This window comes from Eucyclogobius newberryi, unplaced genomic scaffold, assembly GCF_026437365.1.
Source record: "Eucyclogobius newberryi isolate DKJ021-1_F unplaced genomic scaffold, fEucNew1.0.hap1 SCAF_4, whole genome shotgun sequence".
Taxonomy (NCBI): Eukaryota; Metazoa; Chordata; class Actinopteri; order Gobiiformes; family Gobiidae; genus Eucyclogobius; species Eucyclogobius newberryi.
In genome coordinates this window covers 11,473,717-11,498,192 of record NW_027316056.1, presented here as the reverse complement: position 1 = coordinate 11,498,192, position 24,476 = coordinate 11,473,717, and the positions used below count along the sequence as shown (strand labels likewise).

At 38.1% G+C, this 24,476-nt stretch overlaps 1 protein-coding gene across 1 annotated transcript in view; it reads right to left on the bottom strand.

Annotated features, from left to right (window-relative positions):
* The window catches only part of sorcs1 (sortilin-related VPS10 domain containing receptor 1), a 318,946-nt gene that overhangs the window by 5,570 nt on the left and 288,900 nt on the right, over window positions 1-24,476 (bottom strand). Inside the window, exons 17-25 of the mRNA XM_072462766.1 lie at window positions 24,046-24,159; window positions 20,427-20,598; window positions 19,463-19,649; window positions 14,397-14,530; window positions 10,797-10,923; window positions 7,891-8,003; window positions 5,063-5,197; window positions 2,631-2,730; window positions 452-557 (exon numbers count right to left, since the gene is read on the bottom strand). Of these exons, the coding sequence (XP_072318867.1) occupies window positions 452-557; window positions 2,631-2,730; window positions 5,063-5,197; window positions 7,891-8,003; window positions 10,797-10,923; window positions 14,397-14,530; window positions 19,463-19,649; window positions 20,427-20,598; window positions 24,046-24,159 (1,188 nt within the window). The remainder of the gene's footprint in view (window positions 1-451; window positions 558-2,630; window positions 2,731-5,062; window positions 5,198-7,890; window positions 8,004-10,796; window positions 10,924-14,396; window positions 14,531-19,462; window positions 19,650-20,426; window positions 20,599-24,045; window positions 24,160-24,476) is intronic.

Here is a 24,476-nt window from a genome sequence, read left to right as displayed (position 1 = left end):
AAAACGATTAATTGTGTTAAACATTGAGGCTTTTTAAATACATTACCAACCAAGACAAGGTTGAAATATGGTGATTGAAAACTCATTCATAAAAAAATACAATGTTTTATTGATGAAAACCTAAAAAAAAAACTGTTTTTTTACTTAACTGACGTATTAACGCCTACTGACTATATTTTATATCTTTGACCAGTCACAATTAATTAATTCATCGTTGCATCCCTAGTTTAAATTCCAAAAATGTACAGAAACTTGCAGCATAATTTAGATTTCAGCGTGTTTGTTCTTAATTTTGATAAACTTTTCAGTCTTACTGCGATACTTGAACCTCAACCAAGACCTTTACAAGTGCAACTTTTAGCACTAACTGCCAAATCTGATCTGATTATTAGAAAAATACATTAAAAAAAAAACAACTTATATTAGATTCTACATTTTGTGAACACTTTACCTCTTGAATTTGTAGATGACAAATACAGCTAAACCCGCGACCACTACCGATAGGAGCATTAGCATTGCAGAGCCACTGTGAGTCTCGCTCGTGTCCACAAGGGGCGCTGCAGAGACAGGGAGACAAGCAATTCAACATCAACAAAACAATGGAACGACACACATGTATTAACCAAAAGTCATGCAGCAAGCAGACAACAGCATTAAGGACTCTAAAATATGGATTTCAAGGGCCTATATTATGGAAAATTGTACTTTCAACCATTTACCATTTTATCCATATGTCATTTTAAACTTTTTATTGCACACATTTCAGTTTTGCTTGTTTACTGGTGTTTTACATTAAACTTTCAAACCAGCTATGATATATATTACAGGTGTCCGAAGTAGGGATGTCATGACAACAAATGTGTGTGTTACGATGCTTTTCATGATTATTTATGATTGTTAAAACCTTATCCAGGGCTGTCACTAATTATTATTTTAATAGTCAACAAGTCAAACAATCATTTTTATTGTACATTGAAACTTTAAAATACTTTATCAACCAAATAAAGGTTGCAATATGGAGAGTTAAGGCTTCTAGAAGTGTAATATTGATGAAAATCTGAAATGGTTTATTCCTTTTTTATATTTAGTTTTAATTACGCTGTTATCTTTGTTATAAAAATGTTTGTTTGTACATATTTTAGAGTCTGTATAGTCCAGACAATATTTACGATTATCCAAATACAACTTTTTTTTAGTTGACTAATCACAAATAATCATTGCAGCCCTAGTTAATTCAATTTCAATAGTTTAAAATTCTTATTGCATTTGACCAGATTGATCAAATCACTGTGATAAATACAGCCAGATAAATACGCATTTCACATTGAGATGACATTTTTTGGTGTAAAATATTGCATTAAATTTGCTTATTTATGATCACAAGTTTTATGTTTTAGTTCGTACTTATTGTGACCTATCATTCACAGATACATGTGGACATCCCCAGTCCGACGCAGTTGAAAAAGCGTAAATCCTACACAATATAGGCCCTCTAAAAGCAGTAGTGTGGACTTCCTTACTCTTCTCTTATTTGCCCCTTTAGGACAGTAGCAGCATCGCCAAAAGGAAGACGCACAAATACTTGTAGCGGTGCTCACTCTCTGAAAGTCTCTGTGTAGCTAAAGGGGGAGGAGCCAATCACACACAGAGTGCCTTGGATTAGTTTAAGGGGCCACAAATGGAGTTAATAATCCTGACTGTCTTCTACTGTATATCAATGTTTTCTATTAGTTTGCATGCATAAGTTATGTCAGAGCAGCCGACTGTTCTCACTCAAGGCTCAATATACTGTCAACATCTCATCCCATACAATATTCAGAACAGTTTTTGACCCCCTAATATCCTTATTTATTTACTAAATTGCTCATTTTCTCTATGTAGCACTTTGGAAACTTCTGGTTTATAAAATGTGCTTTGTGCGTGGCTTTGGAAATGTAAAGAATGTTGTTTCCTAAAGTTTTAGCAGTCTTTTTTAATCTTTTATCTTATCCCCTTTTATCATATTTGTCGTAATTATGGAAATGTACATCATTTTGCTTCATGAATTCATATTTTTGTATATTCATGGAATAATTATAAACATATTTTTTCATGATCTGGTTAATCCCTTCGTTTATGGTCCTTGTCATTGTTAATACTAATAATGCTTCTTATACAATTCACTTTGTATGACTAAAAGAGGCAAAAGTGAAAAAGCACAACAGTCATTAATTAGAGAAAACTGTCTGTTTGCATGAATGTAATAAAAAGACAAATATTTATAGCAATTATTTGGCGATCTGTGTTTTTGTAATCGAGTTCTTCATTTCCATCTTGTTTTATTATTAATCGTGGACATTTAGGTCAATTCCAAATCCAGATTTTTTGTGTGCAATATTCATGTGAAAAAATGTTGAGAATTTGAATTTACACAACCTATATATATAACTAAGTGCAATGGTCAAAAGCACTCTTTTTAGTGTCACTGATGTAACTTGAAGAAAATGGCTTTCTTCTAGTTGTCGTTTTTGCAAATTTACTCTACAAATGCAAACATGAATGATAAAACCCCAACCCTTGTACAGTATATGAGGCCTTGAGGTTGAGGACAAAGCTCTAAAGAAAACTGGTTAATATACGTGTGCGATTACCTGCTGAGAGGTGCGCCGCGTACACCGTCACCTGGACTCCGGGTCTCAACGTGAACTGCACCAGGTTCTGATTCAAGGCGCTGAGCAAGACTTCTGAGAGCTGTGGAGACAGAGATATCACACAATGTTTAAATACACAGTCGAAAACGAGAGAGAAAAGGTTATTGTGGAAGCTCGTCAGACTTCGGGTTCATCGGTCTCCACCTCTTCATTTATCAACACGTGTGACATTTCGGAGCAAATGGGTCCGTCGTCCTGATCAATCTGTGCATGAATTCATTTGATTTCATGTCAAGCAAAGATAATGGAGTTCAGTTCTGGTTTGCCCTTCAGAGCACTTTGAGGCATAAGTCCACTTTGGAGAGTTGTGAGTAATGTGCCACAAGATCTACTGAAAGCCACCTAAAAAAAGTGGATAACATTGACATTATGTAATTGGACTGTACAAAATAGAGGTTAAGCAGGTGACATCAAAGGATTCTAAGCTTTAACCGGTCAATGGTGTGTCAAGTGCTAAAATTCAACAAAAATGGGACTGAGCTATAACAGTGGGATAACATATACAAAAGTGTCAAAGTGTGCTAAATATTTGGTTTGTATCTGACTTCTATAAAAAGAAAGTCAAGTAAACCGCTGTAGAAAATTCAATAAATAACAGAAACACTGCAGCTACACTCACATTTATCACTGATGGGGCCATTTTTTTTATTACAAGAACGCTTGTGGCACAGTTGTGTTTAACCTGTGTTGTTCACATGCTGCTGATCACTCGTGTCCAAACCCTGTGTCAGTGTTTCTCAATGGAGCCTCTGCTGCCTCAGGTCTGCTCTCCAGCCTCTGTGAGCTGCACTGGACACTGGACTGCACTGGACACTGGACTGCACTGGACACTTGACTGCACTGGACCTTTGGATCCGGATGCAGCTCAACTGCCTGACGGTTCTTCATCTGCCGAATGGTTCCAAAGATCTGGTTCTCCTCCTGAGTGGTTCTGGTCCCACAGTCTGTCCGTCCGAGGGAGTCGGATCTCTCCTTCATTGTGGAACTCCTTCAGGTTTCTACTTTTTCTCAAAGATGTTTGATAGTTTTTCCTGGCCGAGAAGGAGGGTCTAAGGACAGGGGAGCTTGGGACATTTGTCTAAAGGACACGGGATGCTGGGACATTGCTAAATGAACTTTGTTTACATTGTTGCCCTTGTTGTGTGGAGTCATTGTGAAGCTGCGAATTGAGTCCGGGAACTCCAATATTTATCCTACTTTGAATAGGACTTAATTTGCAGATTGACTCTTAAATGAGAGTCGAAACGTTTAGTTTTTCCCCAGAAACAGAGTCCAGATGACAACAACTGAATGTGTTTCTACAATGGAACACTCCTGGACGAATGAGGGATTTCACCGACAAAGATTTAAAAAAAATGCAAAAAGGTCAAGGCAGCCGTTAATGGACTTTAATACGCTTTCAAATTCTAGTGGTTGTTTAAGACAGTTGCCCCGGCTGTGTTGATCATAAAAATGGAATCTGTCCAGTGAGAGTAAGTCATTTGACAAACTCTTCACATGCTTCACACACAATCGAAACAGATTCAACTGCTGAATGGTCTTTCCGTTTGCAGTGACTCCAGACAAAGAAGCAGCAGCAGGTGAAGTGATTTGGACCTGAGCTGAAAATCAAATTCATTTCAAATCCAAGAAACCCATTGGTGTGGCAATACTGACACCTGCTGGGCAATAACAAGAATCGCAGCTAAAATGATTCCGTAAATGTTAAATGAATGTCAAATACCGCTCAGAGTCATAAGATCAGTAGAAAATATGCTTTGCATTTGATGTGGATACTAATGAAGCAGAATTAATTTGCACACAATATATTCCTGAAAGTACATATGCTATACAGTGAACTCAAGGATCTGTAGAGTATAGAATTGCTGGGATATTTTTTAAATATAAACTGTATTAATATAATTGAGGCATCTCTTTAAGCAGTAGCTAGTGAATGGATGATATGATGATGCTTTTCCCAATTCACTTGAAGAGTAAAAAGTACATTAAAACGATAAATTAATTAAGAATTGGGTTGATTTATGATTGATAGTAACAATACATTTCTTTCTGGTGAATTTTATGTATATATTTTTATTTACTCAAATATGAGGTTTGAACTCAAAATCTTTTGGCAGAATGTCACCATAAACATGCTAAAAATAACCTCTTAAAGCATGTGAAAATGTAATTTATTTATGTAGAAATACTCGGAAATGTAGTCAATTAAAAGTAAAAAGCAAGTAAAAAATAACTTTGTGTCACTTTGTGTCACCTGAATATTGAGATCAATGAACAAATTGACAGGTAAGTAAATTTGATTTTAAAATGATAGAATAGAATGAAAGTGTCACTAGTTGAGGCCTGAGTCTGTGAGTTTCAGAAGCGCTCACCTGATCTAAGTGTGCGGCGCTCTTGTCGGGTTTCCCCTCTGTTATCTGTTTGTCGGGCAGCAGAAAGAACTCTGCGGCTGTGGGTAAACCAGGAAGAACTGTGACCAGGAGCAGCTCCTCTCTCACACCAGTGGCCTGGAAAACACAAACATACACAAGATAATGTCATACAAATGGAACAGTGAAAGATAAGCTAAATCATTTGCTTCATCAAGTTTTTGCTTCACTTTGAACCCCAAAAGTAGCAGAACATTCTGTCAGCTGATTGGACAATATTGACAATGTGAAGATGATGAACAAAAATGTAAGAATAAACATTAATCTTTAACCTCATATAAATGTTGTGTGAATAAATCCACATCACAATTCAATTGTTACTGGTAAACTTTCAAATACTGATTTGAATATATTCATCACTAGAAGAAAATATTATGTTTAGTTAATACATATACATTTTAATTGTAATGTATTTATTTGATCAGGGACAAAGCACATAAACATTCACTTTTTAAAAAGAAAATATGTCATGTGTCAGGTTATAGCAAAACGTTCACAATTGACATTAATTACAGTTAACAGTAAACATGTACACAAAGAGAATATTTACTACACCATACCTCGTAGTACAAGGTCAATGTGCAACACATCTGGTTCCTTAAGGTGGCACTCTACACCATGCACTTCATAAAGAAAATGGTCTTGTCCATTTCAAGCTATTATTGTCTATTATTAGTATTTTTCTCATTGCATTAGTCCTGGCCAAGTGGTGGACATTCAACAGTATATGTGCACCTGTATGTAGGTATTAAGGGTATGAAAACATGTCATTATTGCAAACCATAATCAATCAGCAATTAATGAGAATTTGACTGAGAGGAATTTTCACCATAAAACAAAAATAGGACGTCAATCCGTAAAACAAAATACAAAGAAATATGCACCAAAACATCACATGTTTCACCGAGCTGCCCTGTTCATTTCCTCCACTCCATCGTGAATCTGAATATTTTCCACAATCACGTCAAGACTTTTTCATGTTTGGCCCCCCCGGCTTTGGGTCGTCGTACGAAAAGGAAGTCAATAACAAATAACACATCTGACATGTTCAGTGGAGAATGAAGAGCCATGCGGGAGCAAGGTGTATTTTTTGACATCGGTTTTGATTTTTGCCTCATCAAAAAGTGTGAAAATCTGATGCAAGTCTCTTTTCAGGAGGAGTGAGCAGTATTGATGTTTTGGTGCGTGTGATTGAAGTTAATGAGCCAAAAGCCACGGCTGGATTATATTTCCACATATGATTCGCACTCAGAAAGTTTCATTATCAACACTTTATGACTAAGTTCTAATATAAAACTATCATTTAAAGTGGACATCACATGCATTGACTTTTTTTAGCATGCTTTGATCATCTTAGCATTTTACATTTTCTAACAACAACCATCTCAGTTTTCAATTAAGTATTTATGGTTTGGAGCCCTCTGCTGATGGAAAAGCAAATAAATAAAGCCATAAGGCAACGTGAATGCTATGCTAATAGAGTCATTCAATAACTGAACACAATTTGACCGTAGAACGATTCGGTGATGGCTCAAAAATGAAGTTTAACCTGTGACACAACGTTCTAGGGAAAACTGTGATTTGTGAGCCCTCAGAGGAGACGACCTCATGAACATGATGAATTAAATGATGAAAAGTGGGACTGAAGCTAAATATAACTCCAGGTAAGCTTTTGTTTTGATGAAAGGTCAACAATATAACATGGATAAAAGCTCAAAAATGAGAAAAAATTGAGCATAAGGTGAGGTTAGGAACACTTTATTGTCCTCTGCTTTTAACCTGTTCTTCAATGTCTCTGGGGAAACCTGTCAGGAGCAGTGAACCCCACAGCACAGCACCAGGACCCCGTCTTGTCTTGGTCAGGACTACCATAGAGGGGCATCTTTAGGGTTGATTTAGGGAAAACTGGAGCACAAAGGAAACCCACCCAGACACAAGGAGAACGTGCAAACATAACCAGGAGTTGAACTGTGAGGCGTGAGTACTAACCATTCAGCCACAAAGCATAAGATTTGTCCTTTAATTATTGTCATTGAGAGGAAAAAGTCATTAAATCCTTCAAAACTCTAACCAAGCTAAGTAAGAAGAAAATAGTGTCATTTTTAGATCAAATTCAGTTGCTAAAATGCTAAAACAGTTGCTAAAATGAGATGGCTGTTTCAACATAAATTCAATACTGACTCAAATCGGGGAAAGACGGTATAGATAAAAAGGAAGCATAGTGTGTGACCCTCATGAATTGGAGGAGGTATTTTCATGTTCATGTCTGCGACAAGTTGGCCACTGTCCAGGGTGTACCCCGCCTAAGGCCCGAAGTCACTGGGATAGGCTCCAGTCACCCGCGACCCCGAAAGGGAACAAGCGGTAGAAAATGGATGGATGGATGGATTTTCATGTACATGTTGCAACTTGAATGGAATTTCACACTCTCAACTCCGAAGATTTATTTCGATCAAAACACGTCCTTTTTGAACATTTCCCCCTCCCAGCGCTTCTTCTTCTACTTCTTCTTCTTCTTCTTCTTCCCCGTCTGAAATCTCGTTACGCTCTGGCCGTGAACCCTGCGGCTCTGCTACTCCAATCAGCATGTTCTTGAACCACATTTCCCTCCACCCCCCTCCAACCGCTTCATCCATCATCATAAAAGTCAAACGGCGGACTGAGAATCCTTGAGGGGGTCGACACAGTGAGGCAGAGGTGCGGTCAGTGTTTACCCAAATAAAGCTAAGAGCAAAAAAAAAATGTCAAAAATTGCTCGGAGAGTGCACTACCTGGATCAGGGCGTTCTTGATGACTCTGCTAACGTCCAGTCTCCACTCGGCCACGTCAGGGTTGTGCTCGTCCAGGTTTGATGAAAAGGCGAGAAGATGAGATCGGAAATAGTCTGCAGGGAGAGGAGAGAATGTATGAGTGTGTTTTAACGTGACCCGGAGATGAAGAGGTCAGCGGTTCCACACGGCGCCAGCTTCGGAGAGACTACACCACCATTTATCACATGTGTCCAGGTGTGATCGTGTACAACATGTCAAACGGACCATGTACTACAGCAGTTCTCGAGTATTTAGAAGCTCTTAAAGGACTGGGTTTAAGGAAAAGGTTTAGATTTTTGAATTAGTTTGAGTTTCTAAAACGATTTTGACACCGCAATGATAATAAAACCACTTTTTTTTTAGACAAAATAATTACATTTTCAACACAAATTGTTACTTTAGTCTAACGTATGTGATTTGTTTTGCGTGTATTTATCCATTTTCAGTATTGCTTAGTATCTAGATATTGATTTTTTTTTCTTTAACATTTACTTAAACCCGGACGTAAATGTCTTCGCAAATGAATTACTGATTTGAATTAATAGTATTTCTGAATAACAGATGCAGGGAACACATTTATTAGCGTTAATGTGACGTTTCTGCCTTAACCCCAAACCCCAACAAATTAGGGTTGGTAAAACGGGCCTATTAAAATAAGAAGAGTTCCATGTTTATTTCAAGTGTTTCTCAAGCTGTGGGCACCCTCTGATGGTATGTGGGCCACTCTACAGTTTGAGTCTTTATTTTAAAAGCACAGTAGGAGGTAGAGTGTTGTATTATGGAATGTTAAAGAGCCGACACAGTCTCTTCATTTAAGACCAGGCTTAAAACGTTGCTCTTTGAAATCTCTTATGGTCAGGACCGTTAGGAACAGAAATATAAACCTACAGTTTCAGCTACGCTGCCCTAGGAGCAACTGTGCTGGGGGAAGTATGGCATCTTGAGCACTATCCTCTGCTAAAGACTACTTATTCTATCAAACAATATTTAATCATTTATTTCACTTGCGATCTGTTCATTGCCTTTTCTTCTTCTTTCCCCACTTCTCCTCCAGGGGGAGTGGGACAGGCACATCGATGACCTGTGGACCCAGATGATCATCGAGTCCCTGGAGAAGTGGTCTCTTCTCCATATGAACGGTTCTTCATCTGCCTGGAAGAACTGGTTCTCCTCCTGAAGAACTGGTTCTCTTCCTGAAGAACTGGTTCTCCTCCTAAAGAACTGGTTCTCTTCCTGAAGAACTGGTTCTCCTCCTGAAGAACTGATTCTCCTCCTGAAGAACTGGTTCTCCTCCTGAAGAACTGGTTCTCCTCCTGAAGAACTGGTTCTCCTGCTGAAGAACTGGTTCTCCTCCCGAAGAACTGGTTCTCCTGCTGAAGAACTGGTTCTCCTCCCGAAGAACTGGTTCTCCTGCTGAAGAACTGGTTCTCCTCCCGAGTGGCTCCAGCTCCACTGTCTCTCTCGCGTCCGTCTCCTTCACTCTGGAACTCCTCCAGGTTTCAACTTTTTCCCAAAGAGGTTTTGTAGTTTTTCCTGGCCGAGAAGGACACAGGATGCTGGGACATTGCCAAGTCCCTAGGAACATTGTTTAATCTGTTCTCACTGTCGCCCTCCGAGACAACAGCTGTTGTGATTTTGGGTGTTAAAGAAACAAATTGAATTGAATTGAATTTATTTAGTGACAAATCTGTTAATCATGGTTTATATTATTCTTATTATAGATCATGTTTAGCCCAACTTTAGGCCTGATATAGGTCTGAAAATAAGTTAGCTTCAGCAAATAAAGTATTCTTCAGTAACCATAACAATCAGTTTTGTTGGATAGAAAAAGAAAAATGCAAGTTTGAAGAAGAGAAGTCTGGGGAAGTCTGGGATTGCGATGTTTTAGCTGAATGATATAACGTTGTATATGTACATTGTGCTTTATCTTTGGGTGACTTTGACAAATGTTGCCCAAAGCCACAGAGGAATTGGCTCACACTGTACTAAACATATACAGTACATTCAGCACAGCAATATTCATATCTGCCACCAGTGCATATTTAACTAGATGCTAATGCAATCAAATACATTTACTGCAATGAGGGCAACGGAGACACTGTAATGGACAGCCCCCATGGGGGAAATATAATACACATTTCAATGCATAAGGGACACGATTTATGTGGAATCATTTATTGCCTCTTGTCACTCATGGCCCCCAATACAAGAACCTACATTAAACTGATCAACTTTTTTTTTAATTTATTGTAATTTTGAAACGTTTTTTAATTTTAATTTTATGGAAAACATAATTAATCCTCTTAAGTTTGTCTGTCATGAGGAGTATTCATTTGATTATTATGTTTTTTTTTAATTGAACACCTCTCCAAATATTTGAGGTGAATTCTTACCAAACACGCTCGAACGAACAACAAAAAACATTTCACAAACTTGCTCAAACTTCCCTTTGACCTCATCTCTGAAAACCAAGGTTTCCACTTTGAGGTTTCCTTTTATACTGTTCATCAGAAGCTTCATGTAGGATGTCACTTAAAGTATGGTATGCAACATTTTTGCACAAAAAAACCTCTTTGAATACAAACCGTGACCTGTAACTTGGCCCGTTGGTGCTGCCTGCTTGTCTCCATGGAGATAAATGAATTGAATGCCATAGTAGAACATTTCAGCTAAAGCCATAACAGTTCCACAGAATCAAACAGACCATGAACTTTGTCGCTTGAAGTTGTGAAAAAATATCCAAATAAAAAAGACAACGTCACACCAGGAAACAAAAGTGACCCTTTTGACCTCTGCGTGTTGTGATGTCACCTGAAAGCCTGCACTTTACATGTTTGCGGTTGTGTAGGGTCAGCATGCTGGCTCACCATGGACTGCAATGTTTTTCCTGTCCTGCATTATGGAGCTGCCCGTGGACACCTGCACGGTCACAGTGTTGGCTCCTTCCTGGGAGAACGTGCACGCCACACTGCCCTCCAGAGTGATCAGGGGCTGCTGCACACACACAAACACACAAACACACAAACACACAAACACACGAGTGACTGGATGACATTTACAGATACAATGTTCACAGAAAAAGCGCTATATTCTACCGGATTCTGAACCATGAGTGAAAAACAGATTTTAGAGCAGAGGTGTCAAACATGTGCCCCTCCCCCGCACTGCTCAGCGCTGAAGTGCGTTGCACACTTTACAGACATGAGCAGAGATCTGAAAGTGACGCTAATGTGGAGCTAAAAGTGACGCTAATGTGGAGCTAACAACCAGAAAACAAACTTCTTTGAGGAAAACATCCGAACCAGTGCAAAACCTGGACAGATCAGGAGCCTCAGGTAAAAACACAGGTCAGAGTGTAATAAAGTATGAACATGACTGTGAACACACTAATGTGACTGAACACAAACACAAAGCACTTTGATTCATTACATGAATAATTTGTCACTAAGATAAACTTCAACTATGAAAATAGTGAGCTCATATTGAGTTTGTGCAGCAAGTCCATGTTCTTGCTCCTGCTGCTGATGCATGAATATTTTGCTGCAGTTCTGTGCAACAATGCAACACATAACTATGACAAGGCTATTACTTTCCAATATTTTTTTTATTTTTCATATTATGTTTGGCCCGCAACCCAAAATGAGTATGACACCCCTGTTTTAGAGCAACTGTCTGGGATAATCAAGCATTTTTCCAAGATGTTTCTCAACTCTGATTGAATAAAATTGTCTGTTTTTCACAATTGCACTCAAAAATATCAGTAGGTGATTTTTAAAGACAATTTAGTTTGGAAATGTAACTTGTTGACATGTTTCGGCTGCTTCAGAACTGCCACTTTCTGCGAGGTAATCACATCACGTCACAATATTGACTTTCAGTCCCATTTCATTCACAAACAGCTGCTTTTACAATACAATGTTTGGATGTTTGGAGTGTAGAAGAAATAAAAGTCAGGTACAGGCCCTTCAACATCTCATATTTGTACAGTGTTCATGTGTTAGGCTGCACGTAAAGTGGATAGAAATAGTATAATATACAAGCAGTGGCATAGAGATTACATTTAAAGCTTGCTCAAGCCGCAGTTCTCTTTGTGTTCCATTATTAATGATCAATTATTTATAAAACAACGCTTCCTAAAATCGGATAAAAAAAAATACGTTAATGATCCTTTAGCTTTAATGATCCTTTAGACGCTGACTGAGTAATCAAAAAGAATTGATTCTAATTCTAAAATATCAATACTAAAAATGTCTCTGAAAATGTATTTATTTATTCTATAATTTATTTATTTATGACCATTTAGAAATACACTGTTTGTATTTTAGCTCATGAGATACGATAAGAAAAGCCTTTATTCGTCCCACAATGGGGAAATTTCAGTGTTGCAACATAAAGTAGGCACAGAAGTAAACAATAAAAAAACACTCTTATATAAAACTCACCTGCACATAATATGTTTACTTATAGATCAGTTCACGTTGTGTAGGAGAAAAAAATCATGTAAAAATAAATCTTGAATACAAAACTCATTGGTATCGGTATTGGATCGGTTTTGCAATACTTGCCACAGTATTACTTGGTATCAGCTCGATCCAGAAATCACTGATATCGTCCATCACTAATTCCCGTCAGAGGAAGTACTGCTTAATCACAATGAAGACCGCAAATAGTACCACAACATCTACTACTAACACTCTTGCAAGTCTTTTTAGTTTGCTAGTTGGCGTCACTTCCTGTCTCGAGGGCCGCACGGGGCACAGTTGCACACAGCTTGGAGCCTCGTCCCACCGGAGTCCCGGCTTTTACAGAGATGACCCGCAGTGACTCATTATTCTCTCTGCATTCGTTCTTCGTATTGAGCCGCGATGCTAATGCGGCCGCGGCTCGTGTTAGCGCCACCAGACGTAACTGTCCGACCTGGCGGAGGAGGAGGGCCCAGTGCGAGCGCTGAACAAACATATTTACACGCGAGCAATTATGAAGACAGATCACACAAACTGGAGCGTTTCTAAATAAAGCAGAGCAGAGGTGTTAAGTGTGCGCTGCATCTGTTCGGCCTGAGAATTGGGATTTACGCTTGGGTTTTCATTAGAAGCAAATCTGGCTTTTGCAATGATACACCTTCTGTATAGCGTTATAAAAAAGGTGGAATGCCTTATATCACAGACAAAAACACCCAACACTTAAACAGTCATTTGAAATTTGAACATATAATATTGGTCCTGTTTAAATGCTTTCAAGATGTTGCCTTTATGTGATTGAATATCCACATCTCCAGGGAAAACAGATGGAAATAAGCAACGCTGCAACAACCTGGCACATGACCAATCTCATTATTTTGAGAAAGTCAGCAATGTTTATTCAAATATACCTAAAAGAGCCAATGCTTTTAATGAGATTAATACATATATCCATGTAATCAATACGATTGCCGGCCACTACTTGAGTATGTTTGCCTAGGTTAGATGAATGGCTCGTGTGATCGATATCATTTAACTTTCATTACATTTAACACTTGTTTCAAGATAGTTTAGCCGGGTGATAAATAAATCTGCCAATACATTTGTTCTTACTTTATGTGCAAATAAGTGAGCTTAATAAAGTGCATTGCTGTTCAGTCAGGAACGCCTTAAAAGAAGTCAAACTGAGCTGCATGAGGAAACTATACATCGAAACTAAGGATTTCACGATATCAAATGTAGGTGTTACGATTATTGTCAAAAGAAACATCACAATTTTACAATTATTCACAATTGTTGGCAGTAGAATCCTTAATTGTCTTTCTTTCACACATTTAGCTTTATGAAATCATAAAGGATACTAGGACAAGGATATCGTCACATAAACAGAGTACTTTACATGTAGTTTTACTTTTTTAGCAATATAGAGTGAACTAAAATGAGTTATTGTTGCAGTCAACGATTCTCACAATTATTAGTTGTTAGTTCTTACAATTACAGAATAGTGTGACCTAAATAATCCAAACTAGAACTAGACAAGTAAACAAATAACGCTCACTTTTAAGTACATTTGTTTTGGCAGTTTATGTATCTTTTGTCTCAATTAAAAAAAACAACAACAAAAACAGCTACAAAACAGACTAAATAACGAACTACTTTCTTGCGACATAAAACTTGTGTGACATAAATATTCTTTGCGCGTTGATGCATTGATTCGTTTTAAAAAGTTACTTAGGAAAGTTTTGAGCCAGAATAACTGATATCCACAGCTCAGTGGCCATCAGTAATTAAACTCTATCTGACACCTCAGCATTTTGCACAATCAGTTTCAAACTTATTAACAAGGGCACACGTTTTTTGCAACCTGGTTCTGCACAGAAGTAATGATTGCGTAGTTTCGAGCCGAGGAGTCAGCAACCTACTTAATTACAAACGGGGCAGAGGTGCGAAAGAGTACGAGCGAGACGTGCGGAGGCGTGGAGAGGAAGTGGAAGTCTCGGGAGTTACCTCGGTGTTATTTCCAATCCACCAGATGTAGGTGACCGTTCCCACTTGGCTGGGCCACAGCACGGCAGTCAGGTTCACCTCCTTATTCCGCACCGCCACAAAGGGAGCCGAGAGATGGATATACTCCAGCTGACCTACTCCACAACACACATGCATCACAGAGTTAGTGCGAGAGAGGAAGGGAACGTAAGACTTTAAAGCAGAATATGAAATGCGAAAGAGTGGAATACAACGTCGAGGAAGTGGAGATGGAAGTGATTATTTTCTTGTACTTCTGTCTATGCCAAACAGGACTGTGTGAAGTACAATTAGCAATTGTCTTTTACTATTTTAATTCAACTATGCTTGACTTTGAAGACTTTTTTTATCATTAGGCTGCCCCAAATAAATTGTCTGTTTGCTGTAACCCGAGTCAACATTTTTCAAGTGGGTCGGACGGTAGGCAAATTCTTATTTTTTTTACTTTGAAGGCAAAAAAAAAGATCTAAATTTTTTGACTCGGAGTGACCGCCAGGAGTCAGGCTTCAACAGTCAATGACGGAAAACGTCTTGTTCAACCCGATCGGGAGACTAAATCTCACGATTTTAAGATATCTCAATCCCAGAATGCATTGCGTAAGTCAAATTTAAATCAAGTCACACCGTGATAGAGAGTGACATACACTATGGACACTTGAGTGGCGCCGGCAGAGGCAAACCAACTTGTAAAAGTTTTGCACGTTCTGTTTTGTTACAGTAGCATGTGTAGGACCGAACATGAAGACTCACATGCGTTGCGCATGCTTTATCAGTGCTTTTGGGATGAAAGATTACAAGCGTGATAAAAATATTCAACATGGCGGTTTAGGAAAGGCCGGTCGGTGAGTCGGCGAAATAATTGAAAAATGAAAGATTTTGACGTTTTTTCAACAAAATGCAGATTTTCTTTTTCTCAGTCGGCTAGTTTCATACCGGGTCGGTCGGGTTACAGCAAACAGACATATTATTTTGCTCAGCCTTATTCAACATGTCTTTTTCTTATGTAGCTCACTGATATTTACAACTTTCTGAAGAAATAGCAATGCTCTGGATCATTTTCTGACACCATACTTTTACTCGAGTAATATTTAGCTTGAAGTAACTGTCATTGAGTACTTTGGTCACTCTTTCCATCGTTATGTCCACAAGTGACAACATTAAATAAGTGATTAAAAAGTGTGTGTTTCTGTTAAACCTTAAGATATGATTTGTTTTTCTAATTTGTGCGTTTCTATAAATGTGCATTCTTTTATGTTTCGTCGGTCCAAGGAAATGAACCCGTGGCCCGTTCGTGCTCCGCTCTAACATGAGCTTTTAGAATCAGAGCAGAGAGCAGCTTCTTTTAGAGCTCTGCACACTCGAGGACACGAGGACAACAGCCTCAAACCACGACGAATAAAGCCGTGTGAGAATCTTTGATGTTTGCAGGTTCTGCCCAAACTGAGCATGTGCAGAGGAGAAGAGAGGCAACAGCAGCGCCACGTTTCAACAAATGGACTTTAAAAACATCTTTGCTTGTAGCTCAGGCTCTGTTCCCTTTCATACTGATTAGACCAGGCATGTCCAAACTAGGGCCCGGGGGCCAAATGCGGCCCTTAGACCATTTTTGTTGGCCCTCCAGCTTCCTGCTATGTTGGCCCAAACAACAAAAAGCAGTACTTTTTACTGTGAAATTGGTAAGATTCAGGCATAATGATGTTATACCAACCTATTACTAATGTTCTAGGTCTAATTAAAGGTGTGGAGGCTCATTGCAATCACGTCAAATGCAAAATTTCGAATGATTCACTTTGTCATTCAACAAATTCAACATTGTCAAGTTGTTTGTGGCCCTCTGCCCCGTATAAGTTTCAAAACGTGGCCCTTGGTGAAAAAAAGTTTGGACACCCCTGGATTAGACGTTACTTAGAAATACAGGCAGTATTGTAACAACATATGCCAATATGTGTAATGAATTCATCGATGAAGTGAGACTATTCAGCCCATCCAGGAAGTTTAGCTCAGAATGATGGACAACTAACCTTTATGCGGGTTCGAGACTGACATTCTCCGTGTTTTTTTTTTGTTCACTTTTGCGTTCAAATGTTAACCACTAAATATTGATGAACCCCCCAAGTCTGTTCGCCCAACCATAATAGTCGCTGCACGTCACAGATACTGTTCGAATAAAGACAAAGATATTCAGCTGATCCCATATCTCGTGTATCGAACTTTACCCTTAAAAACGACATAAACAACTGTAATACTGAAATACTGTGTCATATGGTCAAGTATAGACGTATGAAGCTTATAGGAGCAAGTAGTTTGTTCAGTATTCTCTGCTGCCCTCGCGCCTGTGTTGCTTACCATCTGTGTGTTATTTTTCATCCGCGAGACTCCCGAGGACGCCGCGGCTCTATTTCGTACGGGCTGGCACATAGGATTGACAGATTGGAGAGAGCAGCCGCACTCCCTGATCAATAAGTCAGCTCCATTACATCTGTCACCCTAAAGCCACAGGGGGCGCCGGTGGTCAGTCTTACCACATATTACTCCCGCCGTTTTTTATATAGGCTCTGAAAAACCCGATTTTCAGGAATAAGCCAACTCCAGCGAAATGGGATTTGTTCTATCTGACTTGTTTGTTTGGAGATGGGAGGGGACCGTGGTCTGTGGAGAGATAAAGACTGTATACAGTACATGCTGACAGTTACAATCCTGCTCAGTGTGATAAAGAATGGAGAAACTGGGGAATAGTTGAATGCGTAAAAACCTCCAAGAGACTCCTATCTGCATGAATGCACATCACATGGCTTAGAAAAGTGGAAATGCAAGTTTGTGTTGGTGCGATAGGGAAATTTGTGTGGTTAAAACATGTTGGGGAAGGTTTGTTTTTTGCTTTTTAAAGATATAGATGGTATTACAATCATTTTCTAACTTATGAAAAATAAAACACGCCCTTACGCCCGCACAGAGCTGGGGAAGGAAGCCTATTCAGCTCCATTTGCTTGGAACATGTATCAAAAAGACTAGAAATGGACTAAACAAACTAGTTCCCATCCTTAAAGCAGAACTAAGTATGGATTTCAGTGATAGAGCTCCCCCTGCAGCTCCTCAGTGAAACTACACTGTCAAAGATACAACCCAAATTGTTTTTTTTTTTTTTAATTTACTACAGTGTCCCGGCTTCCTTTCACGGCCTCCTGTTACAAGTCTTTCATTTGTGTATCAATGTTGTTGTTTTTATGCTTTTGATTCGTTTTTTACCATTGAATTAAAGCAGGATAAAACATACAAAAACATTTAACGTGAAAGTCCATACGACACATTAGACTACACTTTTCAGTAAATCAAAATAAATATGATTATACTTAAAATTGTACTAAATATTTTGCCTGTTTTTCTCTAATTTGGCAATAATTTGACGTTTATTATGTTACTTCCTGGTTTGACATGGCCAGCCAATATGACATAAGTAGATGTAATTCCACAAGTGTTACTTAGCAACCAGATTGTAAACAAGTACATTAAGTCACAGTTATGATTTGACAAATAATTACACCTGAGAACACAATTATTTTGTTAAATGACTGTTGAAACTGTCATAAAAAGGTATACGTTATGTGAAAATTTTCTTCTGTAGAACTCAGCACTTACTTCCAGTCATTTTCAACTTTTATTCGTCACATTTTCTCCACAAACTGCAAATTGACTGATGGAAAACTGTGATACTTATTAACCACAGGGACTATCTCACCAAACAAAGTGATAATTAGAAAAAATAGAACTTGTCATATAGACTTTAAAGACTTTTAATCATTTGATTTTCCAACGTTTTGTTGGTTCATTCAACAATTATGTGAAACCATATGAGGCAATAGCTGAAGTTACAGGTGGTATTGTCATATCCCGATTACAATTTAAATTATGTAAATTGAACATAAATGTGTTGCTTTTGAAACATCTGATAAAATACAGAAGTATCAACTTATACCTTATATTTACAACAAAACCATTTTTTTTTTTTTATTAATCAGCTCTTTCTGTAGTATGTTTTACTGTAAACAATTTACTTTTACAGTACAAAGTAGTGCTATTTTATTGAAATTTATTTTTACTTCAGGATTAAATAATGCAGAAAATAAATCAAATCAAAAATATCCCATTGTCCCCTGTGCTGTGTGTTATTTTCACTTTGTAATGCGCCTGCACTTTGCATCCTGAGCCTCTTCTCTTTGATGGTGTCTGGTCTAATCCCAGCCTTAGCACTAAGCCCAAAGCACATGTCTCTACACATTTCAGCTTAAAACGCAGCTGTGATCCCCATAACCCATCATTTTCTCTTTTAAATTCAATACATTAATTAATACATGAATAAGAAATACCTACTCATCACCAATCGATTACATATATTATTATAAAGCCAGGTAATTATGTTTTGGCACATCATTTGTACATCTCAATATTTGGTTCTGAACGACAAACAGCATAAAGGAAAAACATGAAGCTTTATTTAAATGCGACGAAGGCGTTGTGGAGGTTGTGAATGTCTTAGCATTGTTTCTATTCATATTATTTTTCTTTTTTTATATTTGTTTCATGCCAACTGTAACTTTTGTCATTCAAATTAATATATTTTGGAGGAAATTATGAAAATCTGCCCTACACATGAGCCCAAAAAATATTGCCAGAGCTTGTCAGACCCATGTATTTGTACACAGACATTTTTGTATTGTAGTTTGAATTGAATGAAACACAATGTGATGTTTTTTTTATTTTTTTGTTTCAATTATTTTTCTGAAAGTCAATTTCTAAATAAAGGTTACTTTCATACTTGTCTTACTTTGGTCCTTGTTCTGGCCCAGTTTAGTCTGATGTAGGAAAGGAAGTCCTGGTTTAGTCCCAGTATAGTCCAGGTTTAGATGTAGTTTAGACCCAAGTTTGATGCCTTGTGTGCGCTGGTGTGAACTTACCCACAGTAAAACAAGTAAAGTCATCTAAAATCCCCAAAAATAAGCCTACATATCCAGCTCACAGTAACAATAACTCTTTTTGCAGCTCAGACTCACAGTGGACGTGGAGGTAGAGCACCGCAGTCTCAGAGCCCAGTGGGTTTTCTCCGGTGGCTGTCACTTTGTAGATGCCCACGGCTTTGTAAATGTGTTTGATGCCCTCCTCGATGGAGCTCACGTTGGAATAAGTCACAGCGTGTCCGTCTCCAAAGTCCAGCGTGATGCTGGTCCGCGCCCCATCGCCCTACACGAGAGGACATGTCCAAATGTGTTTTATTACACTTACAGTTCATTCAGAAGAACAGATTACTGAGCAAGACCACTGAGTCTTTGAGTTTGATGTGGTAAAAACAACAAAAAACAACATAAAACTCATATGAAACCATATGAATTCATGTAGCCCTTGAACAAAATGCACTGTGGTTTAATATTGGACCTTGGCAATAATCAGGATATACTTTAAAATTAAAGGACGCATACGCATTTTTTTATATTGGCTTTTTTATATTGGTTCTTGAGCACTTCTGCTTTAGCATCTCATTTTTTAGAACTTAAAATAATGTATCTACTGAAAGCATACATTACTTTTTATAAGTCAGACTTCCCCTCATCAGGAAATTTCAAAGGGGAGGTAAACAAAAGCTAGCTTCTCCCGACATGCTAATGTAATGCATTTTGATGGCAGAAATGCTCAGAGCGAGTCTAGCAATGAATAAATAACTTAAAAACACGGTACATATGATATCAGAAATCTGGGAAACTTGGAAGCAAGTGTTTTGTCAAGCTCAGAGCGGAAAGGACTCACCAAACAGCGTGAATGAAGCTAAATGCTACTCCCAGTATGTTGTGGACAAGGGCGCAATGTTATAACATGGTTAAAAGTTTGTTCTACTGGATATTTCTGTAACGCCTTAATATATAAAAGCTATATTGAATACTGGCCTCATCTTAGATAATGTAAAGGTGGATTCTATTCTACAGCCTTAAACCACTAACATCTCCCTGTATGAGCATGTCTTACCTCCTCCAGAAACACGAGAAAGGTGACATTAGTTCCGAGGTTGGCGGTGTGGGTTCCCTCGCTGGTGACCAGGTGCAGACCCTTGGGTGCTTGGATGGGACAGGGCTGCCGTCGCGCCGTGTACTGCACACTCACTCCCGCTGTGCAGTTATTAGACACCACCTTCCTGTAGCTAAACACAAACAAATCAAAAACTTTATTATAGAGGGCATTTAGTTGAAGTCGATTGAAAACTTTATTTATAAATCACCATTGAAATATGAATAATCATAATTAATCCCACTGCACGTCAGTTTTAATGCAGTTTTAACAAGACAGAAGATTTTACACCTTTCGCACTTCTAGAAATGCCACAAATCCAAAATACTGGCTACAACTTAAGTCTAGACCTAGTATTTCATAATTAATATGTGTAGTCATATGTTTCAGATAAACACATGACCAGACAATAGGTTTAATGTTGGTTTAAACAGTTAAACTCTAAGACTTAGTGATTTATTTCTGTTTTTCTATGATTAATGCTCAAAAAGGTGAGGCTGAGAATATCTACATGTTGTGATGTTTATTGTATATGATGATAATTCTGTATCAGTCCAGCACACTACTGAATTTATATATATTTTAAATAAAAACACAAATGTAGTATATAATGTAGTTATTTGAAGATGGATTTGGAAACGAAATGTGTCTTATGAGTGTCGGTATGATTATCAAACATAATAAATGATGTCTCAAATAAAAATCCCATCACACTTTCATTTACAAGGTTCACACTTGTTCAAGGTGAGTGAAGTGTCCCACCCAAGGACGCGACCATCAAGGGAGTCTACACTACAAAAACACCTATATTGAATCATGAGCTTCCTTGATGATGTTTATTTGATGATGTTCACGTTGAGCCGAGTGTGCGCTGGAAAACTTTAGTGTGAGCTGAGTAGAGATGGCACTTCAGTTCCTGTCTTTGTACTTCTGCTGTTTTGAGTGGAGACTGTTGTACGAAAAACAACATGCCCTTTTGCCAGAGATGTGCCGCTGGAGAGAAACATCAAGACTGCAGCAGCTTTCAGACTTTAAGAGCACAAGTATCACATTGAAGTTCACACTATCACTTATTTATTACTGCAAACTATTACCACTACCATTACCCGCACAATTATGCATATTTCATTATACTGTTTTCACTATATTCTTTATCCAGTTCAGTGTGGTGTGAGATGGTTTAATTCACTTTCAATTAAAACTAGACAATATATCTCAGGATGTCATAAATGTTAAAACAATTCCTCTATTTCTGCGCTTTAGTTTTATTTCCCACATTTTTTTGAGAATACAATCTCAACTATAATGTTTAAAGACATACGCATTTTTGTTTGATTGATGTGATATATATTGTCTGACAATCTCCATAAAGACATAAAATACCAGTTTTATTATTTCACTTAACCCCTTCAAGGTTTAAGTGAAAAGGAATTACTAATAAAAATGGTTGATTCTTTAGTCATTTTGCTTGTGATAAAAATGTGTTAAGTTGTGTTTTACTTTTTAGTATTTTTTAAATTTTTCTTATTTATGTATTTCTCTGGCTTGCAAATATATATATCTAAGGATAGAAAAATGCAACAGAAATGCCGTGTTTTAGTCAGGAGTCTGTTATAAAGTGTCTTGACACAGTAGAGTGACTTAGATCTGACTCTTTGGTCATAAAACACTTTCACAGTGAGTCTTAATGAAGTGCACTTGGACCTTTTTCAAAGCAGTGACATTGTCTTTCAGTTAGTCTCATTATTAGCCTCATGCGGATTGTAATTGTTTTGTCAAAGTGATTTTCATTATTCAGTCCATCTCAATCTGTCCTCGTCCGTCCCCAAGAAACAAATTAATCTGCTGTATACAAATGTGGTAGAATGTAAAAATGTACTCAAGAAAGATAATTATGCAATAGGGAGCGATACGTTGTGTTATTGTTTTCCGTTCAAACCGAAACCTTCCATAGTTCTACAAAGTCATGTAGGTGCAGTGTATTGCCCAAAGGCACACAATAACAGTACGCATTGCAGTACAGGGGGAAACAAACCATCAAATACAATATGTCTTATGTATTCTGCTTTGATTTCTCATATGAAAAAACCCAATAAGAGCATTGTTAATGTATGTGAAAAGGCAAAGTAATTATACAGGGATTGAGACAGATCCTGTAAACGTGACCTACCGTTTTTTCCGGACTATAAGTCGCGCCTTTTTTCATTGTTTTGGCCGGGGTGCGACTTATATTTATATTTATTCTTATATACTTATACTCAGTGTTGGGAAAGTTCACTTTCTACATGAACTAGTTCAGTTCATAGTTCATACATTTTAAAGTGAACTAGTTCAGTTCATAGTTCATAATTCAAAATTTTGAATTAAGTTCACAGCTCCAAAAATGAACTAGTTCAGTTATTTTTTTCAATATTATGCTATAATTGTTCTAAATTATTCCACAGCCCAAATACAACCACAGGCAGCAATTATTTTATTAGTTTATTGCTGAAAATATGGGTTCATCTTCATATCAAATTTTGAATCCTTACCCAAACAGGATTTACATTGACATTGAAGGAACAGACTTCCCCCATGTGCTGTCCATTCAGCACCACACTAGTAACAGTTGCAGCTTTCAGCCCCACAGTATATTGTCAAAAACATGAGGGAAATCTTGCAGGGCAAAGTTTGCACAGAAATGTTAGATAGTTCCCATCCTCACCGACCTTATCATAAAACTCACGTATATGGTCGTAGGGCAACTCCTGCTGCTCTGTCTCTGTCACGTCAATGCTGCTTTTTGTTTTGATGCGCATGCGCAGTGCGGTGCGACACGCAAAATCTCTGTTTCCACGATCTATCGCCTCTACAACTTCGGAGCTCCCACACTTGCCAGACATCGGCTCTTTTTGGGCAACATAACGGTTGTTTTCCGCCTGGAAGTGTCTAGAAATCTGACACTTTATTGGACGAAAATAAAAAGAACGTATTTTGCCGTTCACAGACACCAGAATGAAGGCGTTCACAGTTTCATTCTTCAGCAGTAATACCGTTCGTTCAGTTCACGTTCACCAAAATTATGAACGCGTTCATGAACTTTCGTTCAATGAACGCGTTCAGGTACAACACTGCTTATACTTATACTCCGGAGCGACTATTATTTGTTATTTTCACACTTAAAACTTCTTCTCTATTATGCATTTTTTGGCTGGTGTGACTTATACCTATATTTAAACTTATATATTTATACTCCGGAGTGACTTATATGTGATATTATTTGTTTATTTCACACTTGCAACCGCATTTCATACTCTAGTGCAACTTACATATGTTTTTTTCTTCTCTAGTATGCATTTTTTGGCTGGTGCGACTTATACTCCAGTGCGACTTATAGTCCGGAAAATATGGTAATAGTGAAGAAATTCGACCGCTGAGTTAATTCAAATGAGTCTAGTGACATTTTGCACACTTACTTTTAAAACCAGGACAAACACAATCTGGAGTACTGGTGGATTTTGAGCTTTGGAGGGAGTAATCAGGTCGATGGAAAAACAAAGTAAAAGTAAAGTCGTGTTGGAGCTGTCTTGCGTGTACTTACCCGGTGCTGTTGAGAAAAGTCATCCCGGTGGAGCAGCTCCTGGACATGGACGACAAGTGGAACCAAAAGGCCGGGGCGCACTTCCCGCTGGTGCGTCGCTCAAAGCCATAATCACTGCAACAACATTAACGTGGCAATGTGTGTTTAGATCAAGACTTTTATATACTATTTACTTTTATATACAATGCTTTCCATGCCCAAAACCGGGAAATCATCTGGGACAATTAGAGGGGTTTCATCTGCTTGTCCATGGAACTAGATGTGTTCTTATGCACCTGTGTTCACTATATTTCCAATTTAAGGTGATGCGAGATGATTTACAAGATAGAACATGAATACAACATGTACTCAGGTGACGTGGTTGAGTGGAAAGCACATATGCCTGCCACGTGGAGCAGCTTTGTGAGTTTGAATCCGGCTCTTGACAAATT